Source organism: Salmo trutta, chromosome 33 (assembly GCF_901001165.1).
Source record: "Salmo trutta chromosome 33, fSalTru1.1, whole genome shotgun sequence".
In the NCBI taxonomy this organism is placed as follows: domain Eukaryota; kingdom Metazoa; phylum Chordata; class Actinopteri; order Salmoniformes; family Salmonidae; genus Salmo; species Salmo trutta.
The window spans coordinates 43,705,046-43,732,149 of record NC_042989.1 but is presented as its reverse complement, the minus strand read 5'-3'; the positions used below and the strand labels follow the sequence as shown (position 1 = coordinate 43,732,149).

The window sequence follows — 27,104 nt, the reverse complement described above, 5'->3', positions numbered from 1 at the left end:
TCTAACCTGATACTGTAGTGGTTACTACCAGTCTAACCTGATACTGTAGTGGTTACTACCAGTCTAACCTGATACTGTAGTGGTTACTACCAGTCTAACCTGATACTGTAGTGGTTACTACCAGTCTAACCTGATACTGTAGTGGTTACTACCAGTCTACCTGATACTGTAGTGGTTACTACCAGTCTAACCTGATACTGTAGTGGTTACTACCAGTCTAACCTGATACTGTAGTGGTTACTACCAGTCTAACCTGATACTGTAGTGGTTACTACCAGTCTAACCTGATACTGTAGTGGTTACTACCAGTCTAACCTGATACTGTAATGGTTACTACCAGTCTAACCTGATACTGTAGTGGTTACTACCAGTCTAACCTGATACTGTAGTGGTTACTACCAGTCTAACCTGATACTGTAGTGGTTACTACCAGTCTAACCTGATACTGTAGTGATTACTACCAGTCTAACCTGATACTGTAGTGGTTACTACCAGTCTAACCTGATACTGTAGTGGTTACTGCCAGTCTACCTGATACTGTAGTGGTTACTACCAGTCTAACCTACTAACCTGATACTGTAGTGGTTACTACCAGCCTAACCTGATAATGTAGTGGTTACTACCAGTCTAACCTACTAACCTGATACTGTAGTGGTTACTACCAGTCTAACCTGATACTGTAGTGGTTACTACTAGTCTAACCTGATACTGTAGTGGTTACTACCAGTCTAACCTACTAACCTGATACTGTAGTGGTTACTACCAGCCTAACCTGATAATGTAGTGGTTACTACCAGTCTAACCTACTAACCTGATACTGTAGTGGTTACTACCAGTCTAACCTGATACTGTAGTGGTTACTACCAGTCTAACCTGACACTGTAGTGGTTACTACCAGTCTAACCTGATACTGTAGTGGTTACTGCCAGTCTAAACCTACTAACCTGATACTGTAGTGGTTACTACCAGTCTAACCTGATACTGTAGTGGTTACTACCAGTCTAACCTGATACTGTAGTGGTTACTACCAGTCTAACCTGATACTGTAGTGGTTACTACCAGTCTAACCTGACACTGTAGTGGTTACTACCAGTCTAACCTGACACTGTAGTGGTTACTACCAGTCTAACCTGATACTGTAGTGGTTACTACCAGTCTAACCTGATACTGTAGTGGTTACTACCAGTCTAACCTGATACTGTAGTGGTTACTACCAGTCTAACCTGATACTGTAGTGGTTACTACCAGTCTAACCTGATCACTGTAGTGGTTACTACCAGTCTAACCTGACACTGTAGTGGTTACTACCAGTCTAACCTGACACTGTAGTGGTTACTACCAGTCTAACCTGATACTGTAGTGGTTACTACCAGTCTAACCTGATACTGTAGTGGTTACTACCAGTCTAACCTGATACTGTAGTGGTTACTACCAGTCTAACCTGACACTGTAGTGGTTACTACCAGTCTAACCTGATACTGTAGTGGTTACTACCAGTCTAACCTGATACTGTAGTGGTTACTACCAGTCTAACCTGATACTGTAGTGGTTACTACCAGTCTAACCTGATACTGTAGTGGTTACTACCAGTCTAACCTGACACTGTAGTGGTTACTACCAGTCTAACCTGACACTGTAGTGGTTACTACCAGTCTAACCTGACACTGTAGTGGTTACTACCAGTCTAACCTAATACTGTAGTGGTTACTACCAGTCTAACCTGATACTGTAGTGGTTACTACCAGTCTAACCTGATACTGTAGTGGTTACTACCAGTCTAACCTGACACTGTAGTGGTTACTACCAGTCTAACCTGACACTGTAGTGGTTACTACCAGTCTAACCTGACACTGTAGTGGTTACTACCAGTCTAACCTGATACTGTAGCGGTTACTTCCAGTCTAACCTGATACTGTAGCGGTTACTACCAGTCTATCCTGATACTGTAGCGGTTACTACCAGTCTAACCTGATACTGTAGCGGTTACTACCAGTCTAACCTGATACTGTAGCGGTTACTACCAGTCTATCCTGATACTGTAGCGGTTACTACCAGTCTAACCTGATACTGTAGCGGTTACTACCAGTCTAACCTGATACTGTAGCGGTTACTACCAGTCTAACCTGATACTGTAGTGGTTACTACCAGTACAGCCTATCCATATTTCTCTCTGTGTGTGTGTGTGTGTGTGTGTGTGTGTGTGTGTGTGTGTGTGTGTGTGTTAAAAGAAAGTTAAATAGCCAAACATATAGTGAGCAAGAAACACAAAATCGTTTTTATTAAATATATAAAATTTGTGAAACAATCGTATCACGAATTGTAAACTTTCCAATCTGTGACTAACTTATGCACATTCCACCAGCTAAAACAGAGACAAAATACACAAATCAGTTGAACTGAAATTAACTTAAAAACGGAAGACAAGGAGGAAGACGAAACGTTAGCAGTTTAGATAAATGCAGTCACATTTAATATCTGCAGCTAAAATGGCACTCTATTCCAAAACATAGTGCACTACTTTTAACCAGGGCTCAGTCCAAAAGTAGTGCACTTGGGAATAGTGTAGACCCTGCATTCATACAGCAGAACTTGAGATGAGGCATTATTACACTATTCAGAATCGATGTGCTTTAAAACTGGATAGAAACCTTTTTGGCTAAACAACTTCTGGAGGTGTAGAAGAAGAAGCCCAGTGAAGCAGAAGGATCAGGTAGAAAGTGAACAAGGCCCATGAGTATTAATAAGAAGCCCAGTGAAGCAGAAGGATCAGGTAGAAAGTGAACAAGGCCCATGAGTATTAATGCCTTCAGAAAGTATTCAACCCCCTTTACGTTTTTCACATTTCGTTGTTAAAGTCTGAATTTAAAATTGATTAATTGAGATGTTTGTGTCCCTGATTTTACACACAATACCCAATTAGGTCCAAGTGGAATTTTGTTTGTAGATTTTTGTTAAACAATTTAATACCACATTTTAAAGCTGAAATGTCTTGAGACAATAAGTATTCAACCCCTTTGTTATGGTAAGCCTAAATAAGTTCAGGAGTAAAAATGTGCTTAACAAGTCACATAATAAGTTGCATGGACTCCATGAGCAGTAAGTGGTTGAATGACTACCTCATCTCTGTACCCCACACATACAATTATCTGTTAGGTAGGGGCGGCAGGTAGCCTAGTGGTTAGAGTGTTGGACTGGTAACCGAAAGGTTGCTAGATTGAATCCCCGAGCTGACAAGGTAAAACAAATCTGTCGTTCTGCCCCTGAACAAGGCAGTTAACCCACTGTTCCCCGGTAGGTCATCATTGAAAATACGAATTTGTTCTTAACTGACTTGCCTAGTTAACTAAAGGTTAAATTAAAAAATAAATTTGAGAAGTGAATTTCAAACACAGATACAACCTCAAAGACCAGGGAGGTTTTCCAATTCCTCGCAAAGAAGGGCACCTATTGGTAGATGGGGAAAAAAAGCAGACATTGTATATCCCTTTGCGCATGAAGCTATGTCCTTCCGAACTTAGTTACCGGAGAGGAAGAGGAAACCACTCAGGGATTTCACTACAATGTGATTTTAAGAGTTTAATGGCTGTGATAGGAGAACTGAGGATGGATCAACAACATTGTAGTTACTCCACAATACTAACCTAACTGACAGAGTGAATAATAGGAAGCCTGTAGAGAATAGAACATATTTCAAAACATGCATCCTGTTTGCAATAAGGCACTAAAGTAATACTGCAAAAAAATTGGTAAAGAATCAAACATTTTTGTTCTGAATAAAAAGCGTTATGTTTGGGGCAAATCCAACACATCACTGAGTCCCAATCTTTATATTTTCAAGCAAAGTGGTGTCTGCATCATGTTATGGGTATGCTTGTCATCGATAAGGACTGGGGAGTTTTTCAGGATAAAAATTAAACAGAATAGAGCTAAAACACAGGCAAACTCTTAGAGGAAAACCTGGTTCAGTCTGCTTTCCAACAGACACGGGGAGATTAATTCACCTTTCAGCAGGACAATAACCAAGAACACAAGGCCAAATCTACTGGAGTTGCTTATCAAGACGACATTGAAGGTTCCTGAGTGGCCTAGTTAAACCTTTTACTTAAAATCAGCTTGGAAGTCTATGGCAACACTTAAATGGTTGTCTAGCAATGATCAACAACCAGCTTGACAGAGTTTTTAAAAGGATAATGGCAAAATGCTGAACAATCCCGGTGTGAAAAGCTTTTAGAGAGACTCAGAAAGACTCACAGCTGTAGTCGCTGCCAAAGGTGATTCTAACAGGTATTGACTCAGGGGGTTGAACACTTAACTAATCAATATATATTAGTGTTTTATTCTTCCACTTTAACAGAGAACTTTGTATAGATTGTTGACAAAAAATGACAAATCCATTTTAATCCCACTTTGTAACACAACAAAATGTAGAACAAGTCAAGGTGGTTGAATACTTTCCGAAGGCACTGTATGTTCTGACCATCATTCTATTTCTACACTTGTGAAGAGGAGGGTAGTGCAAGAACATCTAGAAATGCTGTAACAGTTTAGCCTGGAGAAATCCAGTCCGTTTGTGCTAACATTCCACTATGACAAGGAAAGGGAATGACAGCTCAACAGACTGGAACACATTTAGCAACAGTGGCGTCATAATTCAATAATTACAGTGAATCAAACCTCCATATGTTCATTAGGTATCAAGGTTTGGCTTTTTGGCATTCCACAGGTTATCATCATCTGCTCCTAACCGGTTAGTATGCACACAATGGGGTTTCTTCTGCTCATAACCTGTTAGTATGCACACAATGGGGTTTCTGCCCATAACCTGTTAGTATGCACACAATGGGGTTTCTGCCCATAACCTGTTAGTATGCACACAATGGGGTTTCTGCCCATAACCTGTTAGTATGCACACAATGGGGTTTCTTCTGCTCATAACCTGTTAGTATGCACACAATGGGGTTTCTGCCCATAACCTGTTAGTATGCACACAATGGGGTTTCTTCTGCTCATAACCTGTTAGTATGCACACAATGGGGTTTCTTCTGCTCATAACCTGTTAGTATGCACACAATGGGGTTTCTTCTGCTCATAACCTGTTAGTATGCACACAATGGGGTTTCTGCTCATAACCTGTTAGTATGCACACAATGGGGTTTCTGCCCATAACCTGTTAGTATGCACACAATGGGGTTTCTGCTCATAACCTGTTAGTATGCACACAATGGGGTTTCTGCTCATAACCTGTTAGTATGCACACAATGGGGTTTCTGCTCATAACCTGTTAGTATGCACACAATGGGGTTTCTTCTGCTCATAACCTGTTAGTATGCACACAATGGGGTTTCTGCTCATAACCTGTTAGTATGCACACAATGGGGTTTCTGCCCATAACCTGTTAGTATGCACACAATGGGGTTTCTGCTCATAACCTGTTAGTATGCACACAATGGGGTTTCTGCTCATAACCTGTTAGTATGCACACAATGGGGTTTCTTCTCATAACCTGTTAGTATGCACACAATGGGGTTTCTTCTTGTGTGATGAACTTAACTAAATAAATAACATTGCAACAAAGCAAAGCGTTGTGTCCTGTGACAAATAACAGTCACGGGATAATGGCTTGACTTTTTCTGTATGTGTCCCAATCTGGTGAAATGAAGTGCTATTCTGGAACCAAACTGTGAACTGGAACATTAAGGAAAAACAATAAGGCAGCATTTGGCATTTCAATATGGCAATATACACTGTAGATACGTTATATATCCCTTTAGTAACACACCTGACAGCATTATTATTAGCATGCTTTAGCTCAAGCGCAGGGAATGGGGGGACATACAGGGGCAGAGACAGACAGAGGGGAGTCAAGTACCAGCATGTGTCTATGCATTGTATTGTTGCTATAATAAATCATGTTTCTATGCATTATTTTGTCTCTATTATAAACCGTGTGGATTTAATAATGCACAGTGGAAGGAAGGACGAAGCATGTTGGAGAAGCAGTGTCACCCAGACCGTTCTTAGCCTGGTATTAAAAAATACATCTGAAACAGTACAGAACATAGCCTGGTATTAACAATATATTGTATCTGAAACAGTACAATACTTTTCCCGATCGTAATATCTGAATCTAGGGGTTCCCAACATGTTTTTTTATTTTCCACAAGTCCTTGTTGGAGGATTCCAGATTTCCTACTTATTCCCTTCCCGAATTCCGGAATATTCCAACCTGGATTTCTGGAAAAACCGATCAGAATTTTTGCCACACTATCTGAAACAGTACAGAACATAGCCTGGTATTAACAATACATCTGAAACAGTACAATACTTAACCTGATCGTATCAATACATTCTGTGCATGTCTATCTGCACTACACACACACCACTCAACTTCTTAGCCTGGTAGTATCATCTGAAACAGTACAGTATCTAGCCTGGTAATAGGCCTAACATTGAGACCTACAGTACTTATCTTGATGGTATCAACACTGTCTGTCTGTCTGTCTGTCTGTCTGTCTGTCTGTCTGTCTGTCTGTCTGTCTGTCTGTCTGTCTGTCTGTCTGTCTGTCTGTCTGTCTGTCTGTCTGTCTGTCTGTCTGTCTGTCTGCAATACACCACGTTAGAAGCAGCAGTGTGTTATTGTAAGAAATGAAAGAAAAAAGCAAATCAAGCTGAACTTCGCGTTAAAGATCAAACTATTCACCTGTTTGTTTTTGTAAGAACACTTTTGAACCTAAAACCACTTCCCATTCCATTTCATTTGCACATCATTTTTGCATCCTAAATGGCAACCTATTCCCTACATAGTGCACTACTTTAGGGACACAGCCCCATAACACATGAGTGATAGGAACTATCCCTCATTTGGTTTGTAGCTCGACAACTGTTGTAGGTGCACTTGTCTGCAGGGCAAAAATGTCTAGGTTGTGTGAAGTGACTGGGCCTGCATTCCAAATGGCACCCTATTCCCTATATAGTGCACTACTATTGACCAGAGCCCTATATGGATTTTCCCTTTGGGCCCTGATCAAAAGTAGTGCACTGCACAGGATCTAGGGTGCCATTTTGGATGTAACCTAGGTGATAAAGAGGAAGTCATTCAGTATTGGAGTGATCTGGGTTTGATCTCTTAGCTCAATACCAACTGGGTATACCTGAAAACAACCTGAGGACCCTCTTGTCTAACCCCACGACCTCTACCAAACCATAACCTTACGAACCACAACCCAAACCCACCACTCCAACCCAAACCCCTTCGAAACAGGGACGGCACGTTCCAATACAAGTGAAGTCAATTCCAAACCATCCCCTTCTGTCAGTGCTGTGTTCTCTAGCTACAGTATTATGTCAGAAGTACAGCAGTGAACAGACTAAAAAGAAGACAGCTAATTGTTGTTGTGTTGTTATGGGGGCGGTCAGAGTAGAGGTTGTTATGGAGGAGGGGGGGGAGGTCAGAGTAAAGAGGTGCAAGCAGGGTTGCAAAATTGCGGCAAACAAAATTCTCAGGTGTTCCAGAAATCCCAGTTAGAATATTCCTGGATTCCCTGCTTATTCCCTCCTGATTCCGGGAATCTTCCAACCAGGATGTCTGAAAAACCTGGGAACGTCACAACCCCCTAGGTGCTATTTACCCCCATTCCATCAGTCCCTCTCTCGGTCACTTGAGCTTGGTGCCGACCTGCAGGATGGTGGGAGTCTGCTCCATAATGCGAACCAGCAGCGTGTCTATGTAGTCCTCCAGATCCCTAACCTGAGGCTTCATCTTCTTCAACTCCGCCTCCCGCTTCGCTAGCAACGCCCCCTGTTGGTCAAACTCCGCCCTCTGCCGGTGTAGGTCTGCCTCCCGTTGGCGGAGGAGGGCGACCAGCTCACTGTGGGTCAGGTGGTAGTAAGGCCCAGCTCCCTCCGTCAGAGACTTGGAGAGAAAGAAAGAGATGGAGAGAGGAGAGGTAAAAACAACGAGAGAGAGGGAGGGGAGAGAGGCGAGGTAAAGACAACAAGAGAGAGGGAGGGGAGAGTGGAGAGGTAAAAACAACGAGAGAGAGGGAGGGGAGAGAGGCGAGGTAAAAACAACGAGAGAGAGAGGCGAGGTAAAGACGACGAGAGAGGGGGAGAAAGGCGAGACAAAGACAACAAGAGAGAGGGAGGGGAGAGAGGCGAGGTAAAACCAACGAGAGAGGGAGGGGAGAGAGGCGAGGTAAAAACAACGAGAGAGAGGGAGGGAGGTGAGAGAGGAGAGGTAAAAACAACGAGAGGGAGGGGAGAGAGGCGAGGTAAAAACAACGAGAGAGAGAGGCGAGGTAAAGACAACGAGAGAGAGAGGCGAGGTAAAGACAACGAGAGAGAGAGGCGAGGTAAAGACAACGAGAGAGAGAGGCGAGGTAAAGACAACGAGAGAGAGAGGCGAGGTAAAGACAACGAGAGAGAGAGGCGAGGTAAAGACAACGAGAGAGAGAGGCGAGGTAAAGACAACGAGAGAGAGAGGCGAGGTAAAGACAACGAGAGAGAGAGGCGAGGTAAAGACAACGCGAGAGAGAGAGACAGAGAGAGAAAGAGAGAGAAACAGAGATAGAGAGACAGGCCAAGGTAAAAACAATGAGAGAGAGAGGGGGGAGAGAGGAGAGGTTAAAACAACAACATGTGAGAGAGCAAGAGAGATAGAAAAAAAAGTGGAAACAGAGGTTGGAATAAGTTAAACAGAGAAACTGCCAATTGCTTCAGTTTGTACTTTCTGCGTTGTAGTTATGTGTGGTATGTGCCTAGCTAGTCCCTGCTGTACCTTCTTCTTCTCAGGCTGCTGCTCGGTGGGCTGGCTGCTCCACCCAGGGTGGATGGAGGACTTCAGTTTGTCCAGCACCGACCGCCCCTCGGAAAGTTCCGCCCGCCTCCTCTCCTCTGGGGTCAGGGGCTTCACTGGGTGAGGACTGTAAAAGTGACATAGAGTAAGATGAGTCACTGATAGATAAAGGGAACAAAAATGTAAAAAAAAGTCCATCTTTTAGTCTCCAGACTTGAACATGTCCATTTTGAGACGACCTACTGAAGATAGTTTCACAGAGAAAGCTGTTATTGGGACCTGTACTCTCCCATCCAGTACTCTCCCCTCCTAGCTGTTATTGGGACCTGTCCTCCAGTACTCCCCCCTCCTAGCTGTTATTGGGACCTGTCCTCCAGTAGTCCCCCCCTCCTAGCTGTTATTGAACCCTGTCCTCCAGTAGTCCCCCCTTCTAGCTGTTATTGGGACCTGTCCTCCAGTAGTCCCCCCCTCCTAGCTGTTATTGGGACCTGTCCTCCAGTAGTCCCCCCCTCCTAGCTGTTATTGGGACCCGTCCTCCAGTAGTCCCCCCTTCTAGCTGTTATTGGGACCTGTCCTCCAGTAGTCCCCCCCTCCTAGCTGTTATTGGGACCTGTCCTCCAGTAGTCCCCCCTCCTAGCTGTTATTGGGACCTGTCCTCCAGTAGTCCCCCCCTCCTAGCTGTTATTGGGACCTGTCCTCCAGTAGTCCCCCCCTCCTAGCTGTTATTGGGACCCGTCCTCCAGTAGTCCCCCCTCCTAGCTGTTATTGGGACCCGTCCTCCAGTAGTCCCCCCTCCTAGCTGTTATTGAACCCTGTCCTCCAGTAGTCCCCCCCTCCTAGCTGTTATTGGGACCTGTCCTCCAGTAGTCCCCCCCTCCTAGCTGTTATTGGGACCCGTCCTCCAGTAGTCCCCCCCTCCTAGCTGTTATTGGGACCCGTCCTCCAGTAGTCCCCCCCTCCTAGCTGTTATTGGGACCCGTCCTCCAGTAGTCCCCCCCTCCTAGCTGTTATTGGGACCTGTCCTCCAGTAGTCCCCCCCTCCTAGCTGTTATTGGGACCTGTCCTCCAGTAGTCCCCCCCTCCTAGCTGTTATTGGGACCCGTCCTCCAGTAGTCCCCCCCTCCTAGCTGTTATTGGGACCTGTCCTCCAGCCATCTGCGCCCATTCAAGACGTACGTTAGATGTACGTTAGATGTATGTTAGATTTATGTTATTACTTCTAAACAAAATAATTTTGGGGGGGTTCTCATACGCTTACAATGATGTTTTGATTCTTGCTTGAACAGGTCTCTAAGATTATACTTGGTTGTGATCTTTGCAAAATAATTAATTTTGGACGCAGCTGTTATTAGCTATAATGCTAACGCTCATTGATGTAGGTTGTAGCAAAAGCTAGCCGAAGAGCCATTTTACTGGTTGAAGTGTATTTGAAGTATAATTCAGTTGATTTGCGATGATGACACAAACATTACATTAAGTAGGACATTCATACGAGCCTTAAAATCCAATCATAATCCAAAAGTAGTGTGAAATGCATTCATAAGCAACATGTAAATATAGGCTTTTTTGCTGGCTTTCTACAGAATAACTCCTCCTTGTTCTGCCACCAACTTGCGTGTGTCGCCCTCGTGTAACAAACACATAAAGGGCTCTATACTACCTTTCATTGGGGGGGGGGGGGGGTGGGGGTGGGGGGTAACTTCAGGACCCATCACACTGACCATAGAGACAAGAAACACAGGAGTCTGCTGTGTGTTGACAAATAGAGGAGAAGATTTTCACACAGAAGAAAACGAAGAACCCCAAGACAGGTTGCAGAGGAGAGGCAGTGGAAGCAGCGGGAGAGAACACCAGATAGTCAGTTGCCATAGAGATAAATAGAGGGCTCATCGTTGCATCAACTATGGCAGTCGCTGAGAGAAGAAGAAGAACCTGAGGCCCTGTTGAGACACCCCCCAACTTCCCAGTAAACATGTGACCTCACCTGATCTGCTGATTGGCTGGCGGATGCGTCTCCTGGGGCATGCCAGCGTGCGACGCACCAATCACTGGCTGTGCAGTGGAGAAAAGGGGTGCGGCCGAGACAGTGCTTACCGATGACCTCACAGTAGCAGGGGGCGGGGCAGGGAGAGAGGAGAGAGCTGGACAGGAAGAGGTGTTACTTTCAGCAGTTAGAGAGGAAGGAGCGGAGAAGAAGGAGGAGGAGGCTGCGAGGAGGTCAGAAGTGTCATGCTGCTGGACAAAGGACAACGACCCCAGGGTTACAACGCCAGGGTCGCTGCCGAACGAGGGAGTCAGGTCCTCAACGCTGTTCATCCTTGTGCCCTCTGAGAGGGACCGTTGGAGCGGGTGTTCTTCCGAGAGAGAACGTTGGACTACAACGGACTCCACACGAGGGTGTTCTGAGTATTGGTCCTCTGATTTGTAATCCTTAATGTCTTCATTGACCTTCTCACCACTAGATGTCCCAGTACTGGACTGAAATGTTTTTAGTGGACTGTGAGCTTGAGAGCTGAAAGAGTGTAGAAGTGCATCGGAAAGTTCTGAGTTATATGATTTTATGTCCATGCTGATTGGCCAGTCTATCCTTGCTTCAGAGGAAGTGGTCTTCTCTTTATCAACACACATGGCTCCCAGATGGGACGTGGCTCGATCTAATGTGTCCGACTGGATGACATCATCAAGAGCGGCCCAGCATCGATCGTCAGAGAACTCCCCCATCAAGTCTAAAGCAGCCATGTTGTCTGAGCCAGTGGCAGAGTGGAATGATGCAGTCTCAGCCTTAGTGTAGGACATGTCTTCCTCACAGAGGGGAGTGTCAGCAGAGGGCACCGTCTCAGTCTTCGGGAGCGGTCTCTGGCTAGTTTTGACTGCTTCTTCTTCTTCTTTGTCCTTAGTGTTGACACTCTTCTCTTCTGGAGGAGGTTTTAGGAAGGGTCTTTGTTCTTTCATACCAGTGTTAGTGCAGTCTTGTGTTAGGGGCAGGATGGGTATGGGGTTAGGGTTGGTAGACCAGGTTTGCGGTGCTACTGAGATACGGGAGGTAAAGCTAGAACAACAGGGAGGCAGATGGGGCTGGGCAGAGTTAAGGTTTAGAGCTTGGTCAGCTAGGAGTTCCTCATAGAAAGGGTTACACTGGAGGAGAGAGAGGAACGGGTTGGAGGGAGACATGGGGGGAGGAGATGGGCTGAATGGGTTAGTGTGATGGAGTGAGGTGCCCAGTGAGTTAGGATCTACAGGGAGGTGAGGGGGGCCCCAGGACAGCAGACCAGGGGTAAGAGGGGTGAGACCAGGGGTATGGGGGGTGAGACCAGGGGTACGGGGGGTGAGACCAGGGGTATGGGGGGTGAGGTGAGGGCCTGAGCTAGGTGACACCACCGGGCTGTGAAAGGAAGGCACACACAGTCCTCTCGGTTAGTGATGTTTGTTTACAAGGCTAACCTCAGACCTGCAGTTGTACTGGACATTGTCAGTGGTACACCAAAACAAATGCAAATGTTGAGTGGATAATACCTTTAATTCTGAATTTAAAGAATAAATAAAAGGTCATTCCTTAGCATGTAAAACTCTGAGGCATTATCCCCCGACAGACTAAACCAACCAGTGGTCGGCCTGATGTAGTCAAACTGAATAGCTTTCAATGTCCTGTACCTCAACCCTTTAATCAACGTCAGTCTGGCTTTTACCTCCAGTCCTGTTACAACATGCTGAGCTAGACAGATGATGTAATGTTTAGCCTGAGAGATGATGCACCATGACTGAGTGGTACCACTACCACCGTACTGAAGAACATGGGGATGTGTAGTCGTAGACCCGTTTGTAGCCTGGTGCCAGATCGGACTCTGATGGAGTCCAAACATACAGGACCCTCATCCGTCTGACCTTCGCTGTATTAGAAACAGGTCTTACAAAAAGTACACACCTCATTAGGAACCGCTTCAGGAATTTACGCCTTTCCTACGTACTTCTCAATATTTGGTATTCAGACTCACCTGATGCAGGTGCTTATAACAGGTTTTGCAGGCGTGGTTCCCTTGCACGCTCTGAATAAACGTAATTCAACTGCTGAAAACCCTCCCACTTGCTGGCCAACAGGTTTTCTCATGGAGTTTTTAATTCAATAGGGTTTTCAGTACATTTATCTGAAGCCATCCTTTTAAATACTGCAAACCTTTTAATGTTGTCGACAAATCAAATCAAATGTATTTATATAGCCCTTCGTACATCAGCTGATATCTCAAAGTGCTGTACAGAAACCCAGCCTAAAACCCCAAACAGCAAGCAATGCATGTGAAAGAAGCACGGTGGCTAGGAAAAACTCCCTAGGAAAAACTCCCTAGAAAGGCGAAAAACCTAGGAAAAAACCTAGAGAGGAACCAGGCTATGAGGGGTGGCCAGTCCTCTTCTGGCTGTGACAGACTAGATTACATGGAGAGAACGGGTTCTGAGATCAATTTAATAAAGCCATGTAAAAACCCTCTTAGGGTTTTCTCTCCCCCCTATCTGAGATATCTACTACAGCCCTCATCCTCCACATACAACACCCATTCACTCCCCCTATCTGAGATATCTACTGCAGCCCTCATCCTCCACATACAACACCCGTTCACTCCCCCCTATCTGAGATATCTACTGCAGCCCTCATCCTCCACATACAACACCCGTTCACTCCCCCCTATCTGAGATATCTACTACAGCCCTCATCCTCCACATACAACACCCATTCACTCCCCCTATCTGAGATATCTACTGCAGCACTCATCCTCCCCATACAACACCCGTTCACTCCCCCCTATCTGAGATATCTACTGCAGCCCTCATCCTCCACATACAACACCCGTTCACTCCCCCCTATCTATCTACTGCAGCCCTCATCCTCCCCATACAACACCCGTTCACTCCCCCCTATCTGGGATATCTACTGCAGCCCTCATCCTCCACATACAACACCCGTTCACTCCCCCCTATCTGAGATATCTACTGCAGCCCTCATCCTCCACATACAACACCCGTTCACTCCCCCCTATCTGGGATATCTACTGCAGCCCTCATCCTCCACATACAACACCCGTTCACTCCCCCCTATCTGAGATACCTACTGCAGCCCTCATCCTCCACATACAACACCCGTTCACTCCCCCCTATCTGGGATATCTACTGCAGCCCTCATCCTCCACACACAACACCCGTTCACTCCCCCCTATCTGAGATATCTACTGCAGCCCTCATCCTGCACCCGTTCACTCCTCCCTATCTGAGATACCTACTGCAGCCCTCATCCTCCACATACAACACCCGTTCACTCCCCCCTATCTGAGATATCTACTGCAGCCCTCATCCTCTACATACAACACCCGTTCACTCCCCCCTATCTGAGATATCTACTGCAGCCCTCATCCTCCACATACAGCACCCGTTCACTCCCCCCTATCTGAGATATCTACTACAGCCCTCATCCTCCACATACAACACCCGTTCACTCCCCCCTATCTGAGATATCTACTGCAGCCCTCATCCTCCACATACAGCACCCGTTCACTCCCCCCTATCTGAGATATCTACTGCAGCCCTCATCCTCCACATACAACACCCGTTCACTCCCCCCTATCTGAGATATCTACTGCAGCCCTCATCCTCCACATACAGCACCCGTTCACTCCCCCCTATCTGAGATACCTACTGCAGCCCTCATCCTCCACATACAACACCCGTTCACTCCCCCCTATCTGAGATACCTACTGCAGCCCTCATCCTCCACATACAACACCCGTTCACTACCCCCTATCTGAGATACCTACTGCAGCCCTCATCCTCCACATACAACACCCGTTCACTCCCCCCTATCTGAGATATCTACTGCAGCCCTCATCCTCCACATACAACACCCGTTCACTCCCCCCTATCTGAGATATCTACTGCAGCCCTCATCCTCCACATACAACACCCGTTCACTCCCCCCTATCTGAGATATCTACTACAGCCCTCATCCTCCACATACAACACCCATTCACTCCCCCTATCTGAGATATCTACTGCAGCACTCATCCTCCCCATACAGCACCCGTTCACTCCCCCCTATCTGAGATATCTACTGCAGCCCTCATCCTCCACATACAACACCCGTTCACTCCCCCCTATCTATCTACTGCAGCCCTCATCCTCCCCATACAACACCCGTTCACTCCCCCCTATCTGGGATATCTACTGCAGCCCTCATCCTCCACATACAACACCCGTTCACTCCCCCCTATCTGAGATATCTACTGCAGCCCTCATCCTCCACATACAACACCCGTTCACTCCCCCCTATCTGGGATATCTACTGCAGCCCTCATCCTCCACACACAACACCCGTTCACTCCCCCCTATCTGAGATATCTACTGCAGCCCTCATCCTGCACCCGTTCACTCCTCCCTATCTGAGATACCTACTGCAGCCCTCATCCTCCACATACAACACCCGTTCACTCCCCCCTATCTGAGATATCTACTGCAGCCCTCATCCTCCACATACAGCACCCGTTCACTCCCCCCTATCTGAGATATCTACTACAGCCCTCATCCTCCACATACAACACCCGTTCACTCCCCCCTATCTGAGATATCTACTGCAGCCCTCATCCTCCACATACAGCACCCGTTCACTCCCCCCTATCTGAGATATCTACTGCAGCCCTCATCCTCCACATACAACACCCGTTCACTCCCCCCTATCTGAGATATCTACTGCAGCCCTCATCCTCCACATACAGCACCCGTTCACTCCCCCCTATCTGAGATACCTACTGCAGCCCTCATCCTCCACATACAACACCCGTTCACTCCCCCCTATCTGAGATACCTACTGCAGCCCTCATCCTCCACATACAACACCCGTTCACTACCCCCTATCTGAGATACCTACTGCAGCCCTCATCCTCCACATACAACACCCGTTCACTCCCCCCTATCTGAGATATCTACTGCAGCCCTCATCCTCTACATACAACACCCGTTCACTCCCCCCTATCTGAGATATCTACTGCAGCCCTCATCCTCCACATACAGCACCCGTTCACTCCCCCCTATCTGAGATATCTACTACAGCCCTCATCCTCCACATACAACACCCGTTCACTCCCCCCTATCTGAGATATCTACTGCAGCCCTCATCCTCCACATACAGCACCCGTTCACTCCCCCCTATCTGAGATATCTACTGCAGCCCTCATCCTCCACATACAACACCCGTTCACTCCCCCCTATCTGAGATATCTACTGCAGCCCTCATCCTCCACATACAGCACCCGTTCACTCCCCCCTATCTGAGATACCTACTGCAGCCCTCATCCTCCACATACAACACCCGTTCACTCCCCCCTATCTGAGATACCTACTGCAGCCCTCATCCTCCACATACAACACCCGTTCACTACCCCCTATCTGAGATACCTACTGCAGCCCTCATCCTCCACATACAACACCCGTTCACTCCCCCCTATCTGAGATATCTACTGCAGCCCTCATCCTCCACATACAACACCCGTTCACTCCCCCCTATCTGAGATATCTACTGCAGCCCTCATCCTCCACATACAACACCCGTTCACTCCCCCCTATCTGAGATATCTACTGCAGCCCTCATCCTCCACATACAACACCCGTTCACTCCCCCCTATCTGAGATATCTACTACAGCCCTCATCCTCCACATACAACACCCATTCACTCCCCCTATCTGAGATATCTACTGCAGCACTCATCCTCCCCATACAGCACCCGTTCACTCCCCCCTATCTGAGATATCTACTGCAGCCCTCATCCTCCACATACAACACCCGTTCACTCCCCCCTATCTATCTACTGCAGCCCTCATCCTCCCCATACAACACCCGTTCACTCCCCCCTATCTGAGATATCTACTGCAGCCCTCATCCTCCACATACAACACCCGTTCACTCCCCCCTATCTGAGATATCTACTGCAGCCCTCATCCTCCACATACAACACCCGTTCACTCCCCCCTATCTGGGATATCTACTGCAGCCCTCATCCTCCACACACAACACCCGTTCACTCCCCCCTATCTGAGATATCTACTGCAGCCCTCATCCTGCACCCGTTCACTCCTCCCTATCTGAGATACCTACTGCAGCCCTCATCCTCCACATACAACACCCGTTCACTCCCCCCTATCTGAGATATCTACTGCAGCCCTCATCCTCCACATACAGCACCCGTTCACTCCCCCCTATCTGAGATATCTACTACAGCCCTCATCCTCCACATACAACACCCGTTCACTCCCCCCTATCTGAGATATCTACTGCAGCCCTCATCCTCCACATACAGCACCCGTTCACTCCCCCCTATCTGAGATATCTACTGCAGCCCTCATCCTCCACATACAACACCCGTTCACTCCCCCCTATCTGAGATATCTACTGCAGCCCTCATCCTCCACATACAGCACCCGTTCACTCCCCCCTATCTGAGATACCTACTGCAGCCCTCATCCTCCACATACAACACCCGTTCACTCCCCCCTATCTGAGATACCTACTGCAGCCCTCATCCTCCACATACAACACCCGTTCACTACCCCCTATCTGAGATACCTACTGCAGCCCTCATCCTCCACATACAACACCCGTTCACTCCCCCCTATCTGAGATATCTACTGCAGCCCTCATCCTCCACATACAACACCCGTTCACTCCCCCCTATCTGAGATATCTACTGCAGCCCTCATCCTCCACATACAACACCCGTTCACTCCCCCCTATCTATCTACTGCAGCCCTCATCCTCCCCATACAACACCCGTTCACTCCCCCCTATCTGAGATATCTACTGCAGCCCTCATCCGTTCACTCCCCCCTATCTGAGATATCTACTGCAGCCCTCACCCGTTCACTCCCCCCTATCTGAGATATCTACTGCAGCCCTCACCCGTTCACTCCCCCCTATCTGAGATATCTACTGCAGCCCTCATCCTCCACATACAGCACCCGTTCACTCCCCCCTATCTGAGATATCTACTGCAGCCCTCATCCGTTCACTCCCCCCTATCTGAGATATCTACTGCAGCCCTCACCCGTTCACTCCCCCCTATCTGAGATATCTACTGCAGCCCTCATCCTCCACATACAGCACCCGTTCACTCCCCCCTATCTGAGATATCTACTGCAGCCCTCATCCTCCACATACAACACCCGTTCACTCCCCCCTATCTGAGATACCTACTGCAGCCCTCATCCTCCACATACAACACCCGTTCACTCCCCCCTATCTGAGATACCTACTGCAGCCCTCATCCTCCACATACAACACCCGTTCACTCCCCCCTATCTGAGATATCTACTGCAGCCCTCATCCTCCACATACAACACCCGTTCACTCCCCCCTATCTGAGATATCTACTGCAGCCCTCATCCTCCCCATACAACACCCGTTCACTCCCCCCTATCTATCTACTGCAGCCCTCATCCTCCACATACAACACCCGTTCACTCCCCCCTATCTGAGATATCTACTGCAGCCCTCATCCTCCACATACAACACCCGTTCACTCCCCCCTATCTGAGATATCTACTGCAGCCCTCATCCGTTCACTCCCCCCTATCTGAGATATCTACTGCAGCCCTCACCCGTTCACTCCCCCCTATCTGAGATATCTACTGCAGCCCTCATCCTCCACATACAGCACCCGTTCACTCCCCCCTATCTGAGATATCTACTGCAGCCCTCATCCTCCACATACAACACCCGTTCACTCCCCCCTATCTGAGATATCTACTGCAGCCCTCATCCTCCACATACAACACCCGTTCACTCCCCCCTATCTGAGATATCTACTGCAGGCCTCATCCTCTACATACAACACCCGTTCACTCCCCCCTATCTGGGATATCTACTGCAGCCCTCATCCTCCACATACAACAAAAAGCGCACACATCCCTGGGTCGCTCGTCTTTTCAGTTCGCTGCAGCGAGCGACTGGAACGAGCTGCAACAAACACTCAAACTGGACAGTTTTATCTCCATCTCTTCATTCAAAGTCTCAATCATGGACACTCTTACTGACAGTTGTGGCTGCTTTGTGTGATGTATTGTTGTCTCTACCTTCCTGCCCTTTGTGCTGTTGTCTGTGCCCAATAACGTTTGTACCATGTTTTGTGTTGCTACCATGTTGTGTTGCTACCATGTTGTGTTGTCATGTTGTGTTGCTACCATGCTGTGTTATGTTGTGTTGCTACCATGCTGTGTTATGTTGTGTGGCTACCATGCTGTGTTGTCATGTTGTGTGGCTACCATGCTGTGTTGTCATGTTGTGTGGCTACCATGCTGTGTTGTCATGTTGTGTGGCTACCATGCTGTGTTATCATGTTGTGTTGCTACCATGCTGTGTCATGTTGTGTTTCTACCATGCTGTGTTATGTTGTGTTGCTACCATGCTGTGTCATGTTGTGTTTCTACCATGCTGTGCTATGTTGTGTTGCTACCATGCTGTGTTGTCATGTGTTGCTGCCTTGCTATTGTGTTGTCTTAGGTCTCTGTGTAGTGCTGTGTCTCTCTTGTTGTGATGTGTGTTTTGGCCTATATTTATATTGTATTTATTAGGTTTAGGAAAGTATTTATAAACCGTAAAAACATTGCTATTCTTGTGCTTCAGTTGAAGGTCAGAAAATCCATATAGAGAAAAGAGCATGAAAAGGAATAACATTAAATTTCTGTGATCTGGGGCCGTCATGCTCAGTATACAGGAAGTGTTAGTGGGCTTCAAACCCATTATGAAACCAGGGGACACAGTCTCAGAGTGATGATGTTATCGGATCAGTTCCTTATATGGAGAGTGGGGGGGGGGGGGGGGGACCTGACCCCAGATCAGCACTCTGTGCTTTCTACAGAGGATTCATATGTAGCATATGAAGAGATTTCAGTGGTGGGGGTCTGTTACAACCGGTCTCAAGATTGTAACGACGGGACACCCCACACTGAGTAAAGGAATAACTAAATTAATTTCTTCCATAAATAAAGTCAAACACTCACAACAATAATCAGACGAGGCATGAAGGTCAGTAAATTAGGTGTCAACTGCCAAAACCACAACGAAACAACCCAAGGTATGCATGGAGAGAGGAATCTCTTGCTGAATAGGGGAACAGTGGCTTTATGCCACAGCTGAGCTTTCACAGGTGTAACCTATCAGCACTGACCACTCTCCCAGCTCCGCCCACCTCTCCTACTCCGACCCACCAATCTCCCGCAGGAAGTCAGCACAGCAAAACCCAGTAGACAGAGCAGGGAGGGACAGTCACACCCACCACCCATAAAAACGGGGACCTCCCATGTCCTCGAAAACAAAACCAAAATGTTTTAATAAACACACGCAATAAACAATACAAATATACTTGCACTCCCTAGACAGCCAACCACACAGGTCCACCACTTAACCCACAACACCAGCTTTAGTAACCATGGCGCCTGGATGCAAATTAAGAAAAAGAGAGGAAGAGAGAGACCAAGAGAGAGGAGACCAGACAACACAGTATTAAAACAGGACGACTAAGGAAAGGGCATACGGGACGACGAATCCGCCAAAACATCGTCCCCTTAGTATGACGAATCGCGAGGGGAAAAGCTTGAAGGTACAGACACCACCGCATCAACCTCTGGTTCGGACACCGAGTGTAAAAAATGTGAGTGGGTTATGATCAGTATATACACAACTAGAGGTACTACACCCGAAGTGTTGTAGAGCCCAGATCAGGGCAAAAGCCTCCTTTCAGTCTCGGTCCAACTCAGTCCAGTAAGCAGCGAACGACGACTTCAAGGTCTGATGGAACCGTCCCAGGGCTCCCTGACTCTGTGTATGATATGCGGTCGCAAGATTGTGTCTGATGCGAAGTTGGCGTAAACACCTGTGAAAATATATGTGAGAAGTGAAGTTGGAACCTTGATCGCTTTGAATAATTTGGGGTATTTCCCGAAAACAGAAATAAACTGAGTCAATGCCCTTAACAACGGACTTGGTTGTTATGGTACAGAGAGAGGATAAGCACCGGGATAACAGGTCACGTCACCGTCAACAGGTAAATACTACCGGTTTGGAATGAGGCAATGGGCCAACACAATCAATAATTAGATAGTCGAAGGGTTGGTTTACTACTGGTATTGGGTACCAAGCTGCTGGCTTTAACGTCTGGTTAGGCCACCCAGTCAACTGGCAAGTATGGCAAAGTTTGATAAATGTTGAGACGGCTCTTTTCAGACGAGGACAAAATAAATGAATATGGTCATAGGTCTTCCCAACACCTAAATGACCAGCAACATCCCCATGAGACGTCTGCAAAACCACATCACGGAAGGTATACGGTACTACAATTTGAATGACAGGGTCACCCAAAAAATAGTCACCATGAGGCAGCCATTTCCTCACCAACAATTGATCCTTTAAGTAGTATCTCTGTACTACATTTGGAACATCATCGGCCGGGAGGACCTGCTCAAACAACCCTTTCTGCGCAGGGTCAGCCCGCTGTTCTGCTACCAGGTCACAACAGGAAACAGACAAATGAAGTTCAGGTACACAAGTTACAGAATAGTCAACCAGAAGCTCCTCCCTCGGGACTTGGAAGAATTCCTTAAATGTTAGCCATAGTCAAACAGTCAACCAACTACGGACGAACAACAACCTGCTCTCGCCCCAATTGAGTACACCAAACCAAACTAAAACAAAAGCACAGTGTCAACCACACAGGAGAGAAAAAAACCGAATGGAGCTTCCCCAAGACATATTACTAGCTCAGCCCTAGTCTTCAGGCAGTTACTGATGGTGGGTAGCTTCCCAAGACCTATTACTAGCTCAACCCTAGTCTTCAGGCAGTGGGTAGCTTCCCCAAGACCTATTACTAGCTCAACCCTAGTCTTCAGGCAGTGGGTAGCTTCCCCAAGACCTATTACTAGCTCAGCCCTAGTCTTCAGGCAGTGGGTAGCTTCCCAAGACCTATTACTAGCTCAACCCTAGTCTTCAGGCAGTGGGTAGCTTCCCCAAGACCTATTACTAGCTCAACCCTAGTCTTCATGCAGTTACTGGTGGTGGGTAGCTTCCCAAGACCTATTACTAGCTCAGCCCTAGTCTTCAGGCAGTGGGTAGCTTCCCAAGACCTATTACTAGCTCAACCCTAGTCTTCATGCAGTTACTGGTGGTGGGTAGCTTCCCAAGACCTATTACTAGCTCAGCCCTAGTCCTCAGGCAGTTACTGAGGTGGGTAGCTTCCCCAAGACCTATTACATTTTAGTCATTTAGCAGACGCTCTTATCCAGAGCAACTTACAGTAGTGAATGCATACATTTCATTTCATGCATTTATTTGTTTTGTTTTTTATACTGGCCCCCCCGTGGGAATCGAACCCACAACCTTGGCGTTGCAAACACCATGCTCTACCAACTGAGCCACAGGGAAGACCCTGTCTTCATGCAGTTACTGGTAGTAGGTATTAATGTACTTTAGCCCACTGTCACAGACAAAGCTCCCAGCTGGTTACCCCTCTGAGCCACAGATGTGCTCCCGAGACAACTGCTCCAGCCACGGTCATCGGAGGGAGGGAGAGTCAGGGAGAGTCCCCACACAAAAAAATAAAGAAACAGCTAACACTGCCATAACGGACACACGTTGCTAAACAGAGAAGACAAGAGTCCAGGTAGCCAATCCACGCTACCCCCCCCCAACAATCTCTCACTGCTAACACCTCACAAAACACAAACCTGATGTCCCATCAATGAGCAAAAAGCAGGATCACCAACCGGGAACAGGGGATGAGATAAACTCTGGTCCTCTCTCCACCGCAGCACAAACCAACCCTACTGCCACACTAACACCAACCACAGCCGTGTAACCAAAGAAAGTGTAACAGGCTGTATTTCAAATGTCACAAATACTACTGGTCTGTGCTTTCAGAAAGTACTCATACCCCTTGACTTATTCCACATTTTGTTGTGTTACAGCCTGAATTCAAAATGGATTGTCCTCCCATCTACACACAAAACCCCCATAACGACAAAGTAAAAAAACAAACATGTTTTTAGCAAATGTATTGAAAATTAGATACAGAATGATCTCATTTTGGCCTGGGAGGCCAGCTCTAGGAAGAGTCTTGGTGGTTCCAAACTTCTTCCATTTAAGAATGATGGAGGCCACTGTGTTATTAGGGACCTTCAATGCTGCAGAAATGTTTTGGTACCTTTCCCCAGATCTGTGCCTCGACACAATCCTGTCGTCTCGGAGCTCTATTCCTTCGACCTCATGGCTTGGTTGGTTTTTGTTCTGACATGCACTGTCAATGTTATATAGCCAGGTGTGTGCCTTTCCAAATCATGTCCAATCAGTTGAATTTACCACAGGTGGACTCCAATCAAGTTGTAGAAACATCTCAAGGATGATCAATGGAAACAGGATGCACCTGAGCTCAATTTCGAGTCTCATAGCAAAGGGTCTGAATACTTATGTAAATAAGGTATTTCTGTTTATAAAAACCTGTTTTCGGTTTCTCATTATGGGGGAAGTGTATAGATTGATGAGGAAACATATACATTTGATCCAATTTAGAATAAGGCTGCAACGTAACAAAACGTAAACAAAGTCAAGGGGTCTGAATACTTTCAGAATGCAATGTAACGAATTAAAAACACTTCTGTAGCAATTAAGTTTGTGCTCTAGGCTACAGGCCCAATACATATTGAATTTCCCTATCCAATGTTGTTCTTCTCAGATTATTTTGAAATTATAATTCAACAATTATATACAATGGTATATAATGGTATATAATAACACTGGTAATAGATAATTTGTCGTATTACTTGTGATGGAGCATAATAATTCGCTTTATTCTACTGGACTGATGATGGCTTGCATCTGATGGTCAGTCAGAGGGAGGGAGCAGGACTCTCCCTCCCTCCAATGAGAAAAGGGGAGAGAGCAGCAGACTGAGGGTCAGTCTCCGCAGAGGGAGAGAGCAGCAGACTGAGGGTCAGTCTCCGCAGAGGGAGAGAGCAGCAGACTGAGGGTCAGTCTCCGCAGAGGGAGAGAGCAGCAGACTGAGGGTCAGTCTCAGCGGAGGGAGAGAGCAGCAGACTGAGGGTCAGTCTCAGCGGAGGGAGAGAACAGCAGACTGAGGGCCAGACTCTCAACATCCCTCCGCTCTCCCTTTCCTCAACTGACACTGACCAAAAAGGGACACCGTCTTCCATCTGATGGCCAAACTTAAGTCACACTGCATTATTTCCTCCTCATGCACCAATTCATATTGTTACTCCTATAACCAGAGAAGTTGAAATATTCCTCGATATGAAAAAAGACAAGCCGCAAATAAACTCAGCAAAAAAAGAAACGTCCTCTCACTGTCAACTGTGTATATTTTCAGCAAACTTAACATGTGTAAATATTTGTATGAAGATAACAAGATTCAACAATTGAGACATAAACCGAACAAGTTCCACAGACATGTGACTAACAGAAATGGAATAATATGTCCCTGAACAAAGGGGGGGGGTCAAAATCTAAAGTAACAGTCAGTATCTGGTGTGGCCACCAGCTGCATTAAGTTCTGCAGTGCATCTCCTCCTCATGGACTGCACCAGATTTGCCAGTTCTTGCTGTGAGATGTTACCCAACTCTTCCACCAAGGCACCTGCAAGTTCCCGGACATTTCTGGGGGGAATGGCCCTAGCTCTCACCCTCTGATCCAACAGGTCCCAGACATGCTCAATGGGATTGAGATCCGGGCTCTTCGCTGACCAAGGCAGAACACTGACATTCCTGTCTTGCAGGAAATCACGCACAGAACGAGCAGTATGGCTGGTGGCATTGTCATGCTGGAGGGTCATGTCAGGATGAGCCTGCAGGAAGGGTACCACATGAGGGAGGAGGATGTCTTCCCTGTAACGCACAGCGTTGAGATTGCCTGCAATGACAACAAGCTCAGTCTGATGATACTGTGACACACTGCCCCAGACCATGACGGACCCTCCACCTCCAAATCGATCCAGCTCCAGAGTACAGGTCTCGGTGTAACGCTCATTCCTTCGCTACACTTGCATTAACACCTGCTAACCATGTGTATATGACAAATAAATTTGATTTGATTTGATAAACGCAAATCTGACCATCACCCCTGGTGAGACAAAATCGCGAGTCGTCAGTGAAGAGCACTTTTTGCCAGCCCTGTCTGGTCCAGCGACGGTGGGTTTGTGCCCTTAGGCGATGTCTGGTGAGGACCTGCCTTACAACAGGCCTACAAGCCCTCAGTCCAGCCTTGTGCATTCCTGGTGTAACTCGGGCAGTTGTTGTTGCCATCCTGTACCTGTCCCACAGGTGTGATGTTCGGATGTACCGATCCTGTGCAGGTGTTGGTCTGCCACTGCGAGGATGTTCAGCTGTCCGTCCTGTCTCCCTGTAGCGCTGTCTTAGGCGTCTCACAGTACGGACATTACAATTTATTGCCCTGGCCACATCTGCAGTCCTCATGCCTCCTTGCAGCATACCTAAGGCACGTTCACACAGATGAGCAGGGACCCTGGGCATCTTTCTTTTGGAGTTTTTCAGAGTCAGTAGAAAGGCCTCTTTAGTGTCCTAAGTTTTAATAACTATGACCTTAATTGCCTACCATCTGTAAGCTGTTAGTTGCTTCAACGACCGTTTCCACAGGTACACGTTCATGAATTGTTTATGGTTCATTGAACCAGCATGGGAAACAGTGTCTTACCCAGAAAAGTGTTTCGATAATCTAGCGTTATTAAACTCAGCAAAAAAAGGAACGTCCCTTTTTCGGGACCCTGTCTTTCAAAGATAATTCGTAAAAATCCAAATAACTTCACAGATCTTCCTTGTAATTTTTTTCTTCGATTTTTATGAATTATCTTTGAAAGACAGGGTCCTGAAAAAGGGACGTTTAATAACGCTAGATTATCGAAACACTTTTCGATGCTCATTCAGGGGAAAACATACATTCTTATAAATAAAGTGTTGAACAAAGTGTTGACAGTGCTGAAAAACAACTTAAACATGAACTTACTCATAAAAACAGCAGCTCTTTGCTGTTTTCATTGAGTCTCTCTAGTCATGGTTTTAAAAGTTTAGAAATTCCGACAATAACAACTTTGCTGTGCGTTCCAAGGCTTATTTTTACAGTCTATTGGTGTGAGGAAACTGTTGACATGGTGATCTGACCTCTGATTTGCTGTGTGTTCGAGGCTTCTTTCTATTGGTGCGAGGAAACTGCTGACACGGTGATCTGACCTCCGATTGGCTCTCTGGGCCTGCCGGGTAGGCGGAGTTCTACCTTCGCGATAACGCGAGGCTTTATCGTTGTTTTAACAGAAATGTTTGGTGACTGACTAGGAATGCCTTGGGAGATCGACCAGTCTATCACGATCAACCGGTTGTAGAAGCACCTTTGGCAGCGATTACAGCTGTGAGTGTTTCTGGGTAATTCTCTAAGAGCTTTAAACACCTGGATTGTGCAACATTTGACCATTATTCTTTTCAAAATTCTTCACACTCTGCCACATTGGTCGTTGATCATTGCTATGTTCATGTGTTGCCATAGATTATCAAGTAGATTTAAGTCAGAACTGTAAGCATATCAAGTGTAGATTTGGCCTTGTGTTTTAGGTTATTGTCCTGCTGAAAGGTGAATTCATCCCCCAGCGGCTGGTGGAGAGCAGACTGAACCAGGTTATCCTCTAAGATTGTTCCTGTGCTTAGCTCCATTCCATGTCTTTTTTTTTTATCCTGAAAAACCCCCAAGTCCTTACTGATTTACAAGCATACACATAACATGATGCAGCCACCACTATGCTTGAAAATATGGAGAGTGGTACTCAGTAATGTCTCCCTCATGGCCCAGGTAGAGGTCCAGTCTCCCTCAAGGCCAGGTACATACACCATAGACACATACCAGTTTAGATGGATCCAGCTCAGAGAGGACCAGCTCAGAGAGGCCCAGCCCAGAGAGGCCCAGCCCAGAGAGGCCCAGCTCAGAGGCCCAGCCCAGAGAGGCCCAGCTCAGAGAGGACCAGCTCAGAGAGGCCCAGCTCAGAGAGGACCAGCTCAGAGAGGACCAGCTCAGAGAGGCCCAGCCCAGAGAGGCCCAGCTCAGAGGCCCAGCTCATGAGCTCCATCAGCTGCAGATTTTCACACAAAAACATCACCGCAATATGCAACAATTTCAAATATTTTACTGAATTACAGTTCATAGAAGGAAATCAGTCAATTGAAATAAATTCATTAGGCTCTAATCTATGGATTTCACATGACTGATTACAGATATGC

At 46.9% G+C, this 27,104-nt stretch overlaps 1 protein-coding gene across 5 annotated transcripts in view; it reads right to left on the bottom strand.

The window, feature by feature from the left end:
- Positions 1 to 4,315: 4,315 nt before the first annotated feature.
- Positions 4,316 to 27,104, bottom strand: part of rab11fip5a (RAB11 family interacting protein 5a (class I)) — a 71,836-nt gene continuing 49,047 nt past the window's right edge. Inside the window, exons 4-7 of one of the 5 annotated variants that reach the window (XR_003871551.1) lie at positions 10,779 to 12,176; positions 8,777 to 8,921; positions 4,823 to 7,912; positions 4,316 to 4,785 (exon numbers count right to left, since the gene is read on the bottom strand). Coding sequence is in view for 2 of the 5 variants with exons in the window: in XM_029731028.1 (XP_029586888.1) it covers positions 7,655 to 7,912; positions 8,777 to 8,921; positions 10,779 to 12,176 (1,801 nt within the window). In the remaining 3 variants the exon portion in view is untranslated. Of the gene's footprint in view, positions 7,913 to 8,776; positions 8,922 to 10,778; positions 12,177 to 27,104 lie in introns of all 5 variants that reach the window. The other 4 variants (XR_003871552.1, XR_003871550.1, XM_029731028.1 and 1 more) reach the window with 4 other exon arrangements.